This window comes from Pteropus medius, unplaced genomic scaffold (genome assembly GCF_902729225.1).
Source record: "Pteropus medius unplaced genomic scaffold, Ma_sr-lr_union100, whole genome shotgun sequence".
Lineage (NCBI taxonomy): Eukaryota > Metazoa > Chordata > Mammalia > Chiroptera > Pteropodidae > Pteropus > Pteropus medius.
Genome location: NW_024351073.1, coordinates 14,722,089 through 14,734,887, shown reverse-complemented (window position 1 = coordinate 14,734,887; position 12,799 = coordinate 14,722,089). Strand labels below are relative to the sequence as shown.

General features: G+C 31.7%; 1 protein-coding gene across 3 annotated transcripts in view; it reads right to left on the bottom strand.

Moving 5' to 3' along the window:
- The window catches only part of CDH18 (cadherin 18), a 376,381-nt gene that overhangs the window by 15,147 nt on the left and 348,435 nt on the right, over positions 1-12,799 (bottom strand). For 2 of the 3 annotated variants that reach the window (XM_039842743.1, XM_039842742.1), the window contains exon 10: positions 10,605-10,722. In XM_039842743.1, coding sequence (XP_039698677.1) covers positions 10,605-10,722 — 118 coding nt within the window. Of the gene's footprint in view, positions 1-1,149; positions 1,153-10,604; positions 10,723-12,799 lie in introns of all 3 variants that reach the window. The other variant, XM_039842744.1, reaches the window with a different exon arrangement.

Sequence of the window (12,799 nt, the reverse complement as noted above, 5' to 3'; positions counted from 1 at the left end):
ATAAAGAATAAAAAGAGAACTTATAAAAATAGAAATCCAACACCAAATTCAAAATAATTTGTAAACATATCACAATAATAATTACAGGAATAGAGATAAGAGCAGTTTACCAAAAAAAAAAAAAAGAAAAAGAAACCCTGTTCTCATTATTTATCACATACCTTTAACTAATACTATTATTTTTAGTAAATAAATGAAAGTAAAATAAATTATTTATGGAGTAATAAAATTTATAAACATTGAAGGAAATTATAAGGAAAAATGATGAGAGAGCTTTAAAAAGCTAACACATAATCCTATTTTTAAAATGGCTTAAAGGCCCCCCACCCGACCACCTGAAAGCAGAGGGTGAGATGGATGACTCCTGTAGCATGATGTGGTGGTTCTGAGTAAAAAAGGGATTAAGGCAAAAGAGTATAAACCTACATTTTCTCAAAAGGAAAGCAAAACAAAGTGGCACAGAATGGTAAAATGTGCCATATTTTTGTTTTGTTTTTATGCTTTTATATTGTGGCTTAATGAATACCAGTCAGCTGTCCTTTTGCTTTCAGAGTGAGCAGGAGTATAGAATAAGAAGGTAAGAGGTGTGGGTTTGCAAATCTATTAGCAAAAAATATATAAAAGTAAAAACAAAAACAAAAACAATAGAGGTTAAACTAAGGAGAGAACACAAACATTTTTTCTATCTAGAGCAACAAGCCCACTAAAACAAAACAAATCACTACATTGGCAAGTCACACTTCCCCATTTTAGGGTCAAGATTACATACAAACCCTTTGCCTTCTCACTAGTCAAGCTCTGGATTCTCCCTTGGCATAAAGGATAGTGTTACTCTGCCAGGGATGACTGGATAAACGTGGTAAGTGAAGACTGAGATTTGACTGAGAGGAGAAAGAAGATTCTAAGTAGAACAAAAACAACAACGTCTCTGACAGGAGGTGAGTGACTCAGCAGGCACAGCTGCTCCTATATCCACTAGACACTAGCGGACGTTTGGCGCTTCATTTGCAACGATATTCTCAGGACAGGCTATGTGTGCTATTTTACTTAGAAATGGGTGGATCACTAAATGGTCTTTTGAAGCCCTGTGGATAAAAACAGAATTTTAAATGGTTATACTCTGTAGAGAAATTATGCACATTACAACACCAGCTGTGAGTTCTGGTTTGAAGGGCAGAAATAAACCATGGGAATACTGACTACCACAGATCTGACAATGCCAAGGAAGTACAAAATAAACACAAAATCTCTCATGGTTTCCAATATATATTAAACTAATTTCACTACCAAAGGACTGCAAAATTTGAAAGAAAAAGGCACTACAGATACCTTTTTCATGGCTACACAGTCAAATTTGAAATTATTCCTTATCTTAAACTCAATGCAATGTAAACTCTGAGTTATATTTTTTTTTAGCACATCAAAATATCTGTAAGGAAAACAGCATTTTCCTATGTTGCTTTTAAGTGCTTTGCTAAAAATCATAAAAGATTTATAAATAATATGACATCATTTTTTAGAAGTAGAAATGAGTATTGCAAAGAAATAATAAAAAGTAATAAAACTAAGGAGAAAAAATCTTCAAAATGCTGCTGCAAGGTGAAAATGATAGTCTACAGAATCTTTTGTTTAATATGACTATTTTTGGTGTGGTTCTGTCATCTTTAAAAGAATGTGTTATTTGGACTCTTATTTTTAAAGAATGGAAGTATCTACAAAAGTGGAAAACACATACAAAAAGAAGAAAACAGAAAGAGATGAATAGCAGATATTCTTGATAGCAAATTATCAACACAATTATAAGAATTTTGAAATTTCAAAAGCATATTAAATGTTATTTAGAACCCTGAAAACAGAGCTACAAGTATATAATAGTTATAAATTACTTTTTCTCCTACTGAAATCTGTAATATTTATAAATGCACTTGACAACTGGCATTAAGCCTAAGAATTAGGCTAGCAAATCTCCTTGCCTCAAATAAAACCTAGTCCCTCAAGAGGCAGCATAAAGATCATGAAGCAGAACAGACTTACCTTGTAGACTAATGATGATTTTATATTAGGGGATTAGGTTACACTTTTATATTATAAAATGAACAGAGTAATTGTGTGCACAGACCCCTGGTATAAGCCTATATTCATAGACTCTGTGACATTATGGCTACATTTCATTTGCTATAGATATTGGTTAAGAAGTCAAATTACACAATGGATTTTTTGATGCTAAAATTAAAAGCTTATCTATCACAATTTAAAGAGAAGGTGATAGTAGTTAAAAATATTAATCGGGAAACATTTCATGCTTTGTTTTAGAGTAATATAATTTAAAAATGCTGCAATTTAAAAATTATCTTCTGAACTCTGGCTTTTAATTTTAAATAAAATTGTTTCAGTATCAATATATTAGTTAATGATAAAAATGAGGTCATCAAACATATTTAAAATATACGTTTTGTCATATATATATTTATATGTATGTATATATGCATATTAAATACATATGTATGTATTAAAAAAGAAAAAAATCTTGTTTATTTTTCAAATCAAAGTCTTTAGTAATTAATAGGTAAGGGGTCATAACTTTCCACGTAAATACTGAAGATTTTGTTTGGTACAAATTTTTCTGTCCACCATGATTTGCTAAAGGATTCATGGCAGAATTTCTTATTTATTTTTGGAGCACAGAATATAGCACAGTACTTAAGACTTGGTGTTCTCAACAGTGAATTGAAATGCCTGTGTATCTGCTTTGTCACGTCTCCCTGGCTAGATTCTTACCAACATAACTAATGTTACATTCTGTCATCTCTCTGCTGTCTTCATTTCCCACTAACTGAAAAGGATTCTCTGAATCGCTCTACCTGGTAGAACACTCTATCCTTTAAAGTCAAATCGTGTTCCACCTCTTTTAACAATACGACTTTAAGTGAGCTCTCTAAAGTAATTCATGTTTCACTGCCCTTAATTGCCAGTTACATTTTATATCATCCTTATTTCCCCAATTAGATGGCAGGTTTCTCGAAAGCAGGAGCTGTGTGCTTTAATTCCTTGTATTCTGTCCTTATAGACAGAAGACAGTGCACATCACTTTAAAGATTAAGTGGCAGGAGAAAAGAACGTTTACTTAAGAGCTGACTACAGATTTCTTTTAGAGAAAAAAAAAATCTGAGAGAAGAGTGGTGGTAAATAGTAATACCATATGAAGCTGGAGTAAAACATGCAGGACAGCCAGTGTAAAGTGTCAGGCAAGGAAACAGAGCTGTGTGTGTGTGTGTGTGTGTGTGTGTGTGTGCACGCGTGCATGTGTGTGCGTGCGCACGTGTGTGTGTCTTTATGTGTGTATCTGTATGGTGTTTTCTTCATTTTTAGATCCAATAAATGAGTATATTCTTATTGAAAATATTCAAAGTACATTTGATAGACATTTCCTAAGAAGTATTGTATTTCCTATCATACTGTCATTATTGCTTTTATATGTAATTATACTCTATATTCGAATCGTTATTTCTGTTCAGAGTTTAATCATATATCATTTATTTTATACTTTGTCTTTACTTTTTAAGATATTCTTATTGTATTTATTTTTATTTGGGTGCTATAGCTTCAAATATTTTGTCAACGGCATTTTATTATAACCAATACATAGTTTTTATATTTTCTGAGACATTTAGTGTTTTAAAACACCCTTCCCTAATTGTCACATGTGTATTATCTTAGATAGGAAGGTAAGTTTTTTTATTGTAGTTCTATTTATTCAAATGTCACTAAAAGAAGATCCATTGACTATTAGATTATAATCCTGCAAATGTTTATTAAGATATTTAAGTTTTTCTTTCTAATATTAAGTATACCTCAATATATGCTAACTGTCCCTGTCTTTCAACCTACCTGATCCCTGTAATGTCCTGTGATCTTCCACGTAGGGAGATTCTTTGAGTTCTGATTCCCAGGGATAGTGAATACATTTGGACTGGTGCCTAAATATTTTCTTGAGAATTTCAACACCACTCTGTTCTGGAGGTGACTTTCAGGGTATATTCATAGGCCCTGTTTATTTAGCTGTACATGTTATACCAGTAAAGATTTGGAAGAAAGTATGGGCTTGAAATCAGTTCTGAGGCTACAATTACTTTCATCTGTTTCTCCTTTCAGTTATCTGCTCAGCTGTGCTGCTTTTTAGCTGTACTCTGTTTACCCATAACTTAGAGTATTATTGAGCTTTGAATACTTAATACTTTGGGGAGATAGATGGTAGTAGGCATGGAAGAGTAACAGGGAAAACAAGACGCAGAGGAAAAGGGAAAAATTGGTGGAAGTGGTGACTGGCAGAGTAATGATGTTGTATACTTCACACTGATCCGCATAAATGTTGGAGAGGATCTTGGTTTTGCTCAGTTCATGGAATGGGATCCTGAACCAATGTGAATTACATTTCAAAGAACAAATATATGTGGCATATCAGTGAACATCCAGGTGGCCAACAGCACAATGATAATTAGATTATTGAACAGTGTTCTTTCCTCCAAGCCTAATTTACATCTCAACTGTTTCATGAGACTTCTCCCAAATGCTTTATAAAATGTAGGTCTGAGTTAAATAGCAGTTTTTGACTGATCGATACTTCCACTGATAACAAAGAGAAAAGCCTGAATTTTTCAAGAAATTATCTAAAGCAAGATAACTAGAGAAATAAGATTCCAGAGGAGAAAAATGTAGAGGGGTGAACTGTTGATTACAATGTATCTGCTTATATTAGAAGCCTGGAACTAATCTGTGAACAGAGAAATGAGGAAAAACTTTTATAGAAAACTCTGGGGCTTGCAATCAGTTTGGAAATTGAGTGTCCTCAAACACATGGCTGACTTTCCCTAAAGGCATTTGTTAAATTGAAAGTTTAAATTGGAAATTTTGCAGAAAGACAGAACTCGAAGCTGAAAAGCCCTGGAAAGCAAAAAAGGGGTGTTTTTCTGTTTGTTTTTCATTTTGTCATCTCTAGTTGAACAATGATTAAAGTTAGGTACTAGGTATGTGGCCCTAGTGCCCAAACAGGCACTGAGCTGAAGCTGAAAGCTCTAGAAGGCCATGCCATAGGAACAGACAAATCAGATGTAGACTGAACCTAAAGGCAACTATCAATCAGCCTTGGCTTAGCTCAACTCTATTAAAGTAATAATCCCCTCTTTAATTGCTTATCAGAGAAAATGATGAATACGCTCTGAAGAAATACATTATCATTTGAGAATCTTCTAGGTTTACACAGTATTGAAAAATCCAACTAAAAATGACTAGGCATAAACGAGAAACAATACTATAAGCTTCAGTCTTGTCTCTCCAGTAATGATGAAAAACAAAAACAAAAATCCTGACAATCATTGAGATATAAGAATTAGCTGACAATGATTGTAAAATCATTAAGATTAATATGTTCGAGAAAACAGAGGAATATATTTTTTAAAAAACAAAAACAATAGAGAATTTCACTAGAGATTTTCATTTCTGTAAAAGGAAGAAATGGCTATAAACCAAAGGGAGTATTTAGACTACATTTTCTTTGATTGGATGTATTTATTTTAATAAGACTCTTGCTGCCTTGAGCAGGATATTGGCTGTATGCTGGTGTTTTCTACAAATATATTCCCAGCATATATCACCTGTTAGCCTTCTTAATTTGTTCTCCTCATTTATTTACCTGCACCTGTAGTACTTCCATATTTAAGGGGCACTTCATCGTTGTGTGCCTACCTCAGATTACCAATAGCTGATGTTGGGGATGAACAGGCCCTTGCATTTTTTTAAATTAATTAATGAATGAATTTTAATTAGTTTCAGATATACAGTACATTGGTTAGACATCTATATAGTTCATAAAATGATCCCCACAATTGCTCCCTCCCTCCCCTAACCCTCCACCTAGCCATCATATTCATGCTAACTGTATTCCCTCTGCCATATTCCCCATCCCTGTGATGATCTATCAACTATTAATTTGTACTTCTTTAACCCTTCACCCTCTTCTCCCAGCATCCCCCATCCTCTCTCCTCTGTCTGTCACCAAATTGTCCACTATATTTGTGAGTCTGTTTTTGATTAGTTTGTTCTTTTTGTTCCTTAGATTCTGCATATAAGTGAAATCATATGGTATTTATCTTTCTCTGTCTGACTTATTTCACTCAGCATAAGAACCTCTAGGTTCTTGTGATTGCAAATGCCCTCAACAATAACCATCAGGAAACTTCGAGAAAGTTTTATTACTTACATGCCATGGAAATTACATGTCACACCTGGGACCATACTGTTTCCAGGTAGAGAGAGTGAGCATATGGGCCTGGGGTTTGCTTTTATTGGAGTTGAGGGAGAGGATCTAGGCTTTGGTGAGCTTACTCTTTATTGGTGAATTTAAAACATAAGAGTGGGAATTTAAAGTGTGGGAAGAGAAAACAAAAGACAGCATAAATGGTCAGTTATCAAAATTAACCAAGTCCTCTAAAGCAAAAGAGGTGCAGGAAGGTGGCCTGGATCTGAATCCAGTCCTATGGCTGATAATGGTTTATTCCAAACCGTCATTTTTGAGCTGGATGCCTCAATAATCAAAACTTAAGTTAGGCACTTGCATTACAAAAAAGAAAAAGAAAAAAGAAAAACCAACTATCAGGGCTCACACTACATTCCTCTTTATAAGATCTTGATATCTGTTAAAATACGCCTCTTTTCTTCTCTTTATTCTAACTATACAGCTCCTTCACCTTTTTCAATATATTCTTGTTTTACTCGATCTTTTACCATTTTCAATTTATTAACAGATTATTAAATATAGTTTATGATTAAAATTATATTTAAGTTACAAATTAATATAAAAATTTGATGGTCTTTACTTATGTGGTAAAATGGTATATTTAAAACAACATAATGTAATATCTTTAACAATGGTATTTAATCTGATTGTGACTATGGTATATTTGAATAGCTGTCTGCTTATTTCATTTTCCATGCTTCTACTTTGCATCTTTTATTCTGCTTTCTGATCTTGTGTTCTTTTGATAAAATAAGCTTTATTATTAACTTTTAAGAAATCTTTTCTTGCTTTGAAAACTATAGATTCTTATTCTATTAATTTAGTGTTAACTCTTCAAGTTTTAACAAATGAAATAAAATATTAATTTCAAGTTATTGTTCTTGCCTATTATTTTTTCAGAAAACCCAAATACAAAGATTAATAGAATATTTGCCAAGATATCAGTAGCTAATAATAAAATGTTTCTTTTTATACATTGGAAAAAAGTCATAATAACTGTCATATTAACTGTCAAACTTAATAGTTTACCGCTTTTAACTATGTATAGAGAAGGTTGGCAATTGGAAATTATTTTCCTTCAGCATTTTGAGCACATGATTTTTATCAACTGTAAAATTTTATTTTCATCATGTGGTAATTTTATACACACATATTTCTTACAGCTTTGATTTTTCATAGCTCTTCCAGACATTTTATACTTCATATCTGTTAAGTATTCTTACCCGTTTTTCTTTATTTTGATCTATCTGAGCTTCGTTTGTATGAATTAATGAATTTTTTATTTGACTTGTTAAATCTTTTTGTCTAGTCTAGAGGTAATGCTATTAAGTTTTCATTGTTCTCTCTCTGTGTCTGTGTGTATGTGTGTATATACATATACATACATTATACATATATATGTCTATGTATAATTAAATTTTAAATGTATGGCTATACATTTATATCTATATAGGTCTATACATATAACTATACTTCTAGCTATTTCTCTATATAGTTCTATATACTTTTCTGTCTATTCAATCACTATAGTTTTATATATATAATTTGTATACATATATTACATATCATACACAGGTATATATATAATTACATTTTAAATTTTAATTTCTTAATATATGTTTATATATAGTTATCTGTGTTAAAGTAAATTAATACGTATTTCTTATATTATTCTATACTTGTCTGTATATGCAAGAAATATAGTTTTATTTTGATAAGGATTTAAAAATTATTTTTATATAAACTCATTTTCCATTGTCTCATTTCATTTAATCACTTGTTCTTTTTTGTTGTTTTTCTTTTTAATTTTGAGAATCCTAAAAATGCTTATACTATTTTTCTGATCATTTATTTATGTATTTTGTATTAGAGTAAATTCATTTTCTGATATGTTTCCCATTTTATTGACTTCAAATTTTTTGATTTTTCAGGCTTATACAATAATACACATTTTCTCTCTCTTATTTTGGAAATATCTTTTCCATTCCACTCACTCTTTACCAGACAGTGGTTTTGGAGATGCCACTACACCAATCGCTTCCTGATCACTCATCCTGGCTTGGAGGCTTTGTCTGATTTCTATTTCTATTATTCCCTCAATTAGCATTTTCATGTAAGCGATGGGAACAGAAAAAAAAAATGGTTTTAATTTTTTTTGTGGTTTTAATTTTTTTATTCTAGCTTTCTTTCTTTATGTTCTGGGGTCATGGAAATGTATGCTAACACATATAAGGCAATGCCCAAGTGACCAGCATTCAGCAGGCCTGGGTTTGCTGACTCTTACTCCTTTGTGCGTTCATTCTGTTTTTTTGTCTAGAGAAGTATTTGCATACACATAAATGTATGTATGTTTGTATGCATTCATTTTGGTATGTTATTCCATTTTAAATTTCATTTTTACATATTATTATCCATAACTTCCTTGTGTTTAGAGAAAAGGCTGTCTTGACTAACACTTTTGTATATGGTATCATTAATTCTCTCAATGTTACAACATGGGTGTTTTGAACCACAATTTATGGATGTAAAAATTGAGGCTCAAAGAGGCTAAGTGGCTTTTCTGATCTAGCATAACCAAATCTCTTTGATCAAGCACATGTTTTCAGCTATCCATTGGTACCTTTTTTCAGAAAATTGCTAATTTTTTTTCTATCCAAAATAAGTCATTTCTGTTATTTATAATTTCATCAATCCTCAAAAAATTTAAAAAATGGTCTTACAAATAAATTCAAACATCTTTACCTCTACATCTTTACAATTATCCACAGTTCTCTTATACTTTGAATGATGTAGCTGATTTAAGCTTTTATATGTATGATTAAAATACATGTTAAAACATTTATATCTACATTATAAACCCTTTTAAAATTGCATATATATTTTGACAGGAATTCCTTAAATGTGAGTTCTCCGCACTGATGATACTGTCAGAGCACTGTATGAAGACTTGTGAATATATTCATTAATTAAATTCACAAATTCCAGATATAATAATTGTATATGAAGGACTTTTAGTCACTAATATGGGTTTCAACAACAGTTGAAATATAATTACGGGTTTCTAGACGTGATATTAATCTCCTATAGCAGAAAGTTGAATGCTCCTCAAATCATGCAATTATTTGAAATATGGGGAAATATAAATTGATTTTTTACATATTTGCTGTAGTTAATTATACTAAATATATTTGGGATTGTAGGATGGGATTTCGAATGTAAAGATATGTATAATAGTCAATTAATTACAATGTGTCATACACAAATATGTATTCTCATAAGTAGAGCTGACCATAAGGGTAGGTAAAATGAGAGAAATAAACAAGCTTTGTATTTTCATATAAACCTTGTTATGAACACATGCACAATTTTGTATCCTTGTTATGACAATTTAAAGAAGCTTAAGGATAATGGGAAAAATGTTTTAGTGGATTGTCATTAAATGATATTATTTTACCTTGTTTTTAACAATGCTTCCCCATGAAGAGTACAGAAACGGAATTAAAAGTTTACTCCAAAATGTATATGCCATTGTTTCTTTCATATGATTTTGAGGCAAGTGTTAAATCCCAAATGACAGCATATTCAGGTAAATGCAGTCAAAGATAATTTCAGTAAGAAAAGAGCTGTTGCTAATCAGAACTCGTACATACTGAATGACTTAATGTTTCCTCTGTAAGGAAGAGTGACTTTTACACAGCCTTGATGAATCTAAATCATGATGAATCTTCTCTGGTTAGTAAATTATGGTGTTTCCTCACCACACAACAATACAGACAGTTAAACTAAAACAATTTAAAAATTTCCACAATACTCTCCAATAATTTGTATTTATCTACCTATCATGTGGAAAACCTTCATAACAACAGGAGGAAATATAATTTGTACAGCACATCTTTGTAGCCTCGCTAATGCAAGATCGTTTTAAACTTTGCATTTCCTTTCCTAACTGTCCCTAGGACACATTTTTCATTTTTCCTAATTTAAATTTTTTCCACCCCTAGCAGTTGCAGCGGCTCTCATAAAAATGTTTGTCAGCTAAGATTTCTCTTAAAATTTGCCCAAGAGCACATTACATGTACATTTCTTGTTTAAAGGGATGCTTCTGAATAAATTCAATGAAAGTTATTTGTACATATGGCTCAATTTTAAATACAAGCTATTCACAGATCATAACACATTAACATCAAACCGACTTTGAATGCTGATTTGCAAGCTGTTCATGGGTATATAAGAAAATAGCAAAATTGCTCAGGCCTATTCCACATCAAATTGAAGCTGATATAGATCAAAAAATATATATATTCATGTTCACCTTCATTGTCCTTCAGGGTGAAGTTTGGGTTTATGGACAGGTGTTCATCAAGAAAAAAGTTAAACCTTGGTCCATTGGCAAAATCATCTTTATCAGTGGCACTGATGGTATGAATAACCTAAAGAAAAAACAAACACAAAATAGTAAATTTAACTTCGCTTATTCTCTTGATTTTAATTATATTATAACATTTTCAGCTGTTAACACAAAAGGATTTGTAAAAGAACTCTTTATCCACCTTCAGTGTTTTCAGATTTATCTAGCAGAAGTACCAATTAACTTGATCTTACTTGCATTAGATTTCAGGAAACATATTCTGATACAACTTATAATCACTCACATTTTATTTTCTAGCATAGCTGAAACATTAGATTTTTTTTTCCTTTATCACCCACAGTACCCTGGGCCAATTAGTTTTAAGATTTTATATGAATACCTGTTTGGGGAGACATGAGGTATTTTTTGCACAAATACGAATATCTCAGTGCTGATGTAGAACAGCCTTGCAGTATACGTCAATCTCAATCAGTAAATGCAAGAGCAGTGGTGTCGTATATATTTTTTACCTTTGAGATCATGAGCCAGCTCCTGTGTTTTAGAGATAAGGAACCTGGGTCTCTAAAAGAGAGTCATGTCTCAAAGCTAAATAGTAAAATAGGGGCGAAGACAAAACTGGACCACTCAGACCTGTATGGAATATTCCTCATTTCTAGTGGTTGAGAGGAAACAAGTCCAAAATTTGGGCTTTATGCACGCTGAGGGGCAGAGAAAGTTAGAATATGTAAAAAACATATTACAGGTGGCCTAAGAGCAGCATACAAATCCTGATAGTATAGCCATTATATTCTTAAAAATAAATATTCAAAACAAATTAGTATCCTAATGCTTAGGTTTCCCCTTTCCAATCTTCCTTTAGGAACATTAAAAGAGGAGAGACAGAGAGAGAGAGAGTAAAAAGAGCCATAAAAATGGTATTTCTTGTATGTGAAATACAGTATGTCTAATTTGACCCAATTTTTATGTTTTGCAAGTGAAATAATAACCAAAATTTACTACAGTTAAAACCGAAATTCCTCTCTATGCTGAGCCCATTAGTTGGTCAGGAAATGAGGAGGAATAGAAAAGTACTGATTTAGTTAACCAAAGGGGAAAAAATTCAAATTATAGTTGGTATTTATAAATAATTACCAGCATAGTTTTTTATAATGTCCATGAAAAAGTATTCACTTTTGGCAGAAATTAATCATAATCAATTTTATTTATTTTATCAAATAAATGTATCTTCTTGTTTAAATGTGTTTTCCATAGCTTATTATTTCTGGAGTACATTCTTAGGAAAAAAATAGCATCACAAATTTATAAAAATAGAGTAATGTTATATATAGTAAGTAAAGGAGCTAGCCCTGACTAAACATTTAAATTAAAAAGAACATTCCATGGAGCATAGCGTATTTCCTTTAAATTAATCAATGAGTTTGCTGTATATTATAAACTCAAGTGGGATCATAAATTTATTTGATAATAATACTAACTTTTGTTGATTAAATTAGCTTGATCCTTGACACGGTGTAAAATCTCTACTGACCTAGTTTACTTTTTTCATCCTAAGTTGTATTGTTAATAATCGGATGTAAAGGGGGCAGAGTCTGGTGTTAGGTAATAAAATCTTTTATCTTATATGTCTTGTTTCCTAAGTTTACATCCAATGGGGGGAGGGGGAAACAGAGAAAAAGTTAATATGAATAAGATAGAAAGCATTGCCTTCATTTATTTTTCAAAGTTTCTAGTTGTAGTCACATCTCAGTTATTTTAAATTCACTCTATTTTGGGAACTGACCTCAAATTTCATGCATGCATAATCTTCTTTTTAATATTTTTTTCATGCAAGGTACTTAAAAGATTTTTCAGAACAGGAAAATATGTTAACTCAGATAAATATATTGTTGCATTTTGTATTGATACTTGAATCGGTCTAAACTCTGCTCTTGTATGTGGTCTCTGCTTTCACAAAAGGCCAGTGTCTTTGCCACAGCCACATGCTGTTATATTTAGATGCACAGGATCCATAATAGAAATGCTTATAATTCTAAAAGCAAATGTCATGGGCTGGCAATACAAATATGCTTTGGAAAACCGATTGCCCAAATCGTTACTTATATAGAGTTCTCTGCATCATAATATATAAAGTTTCTCTA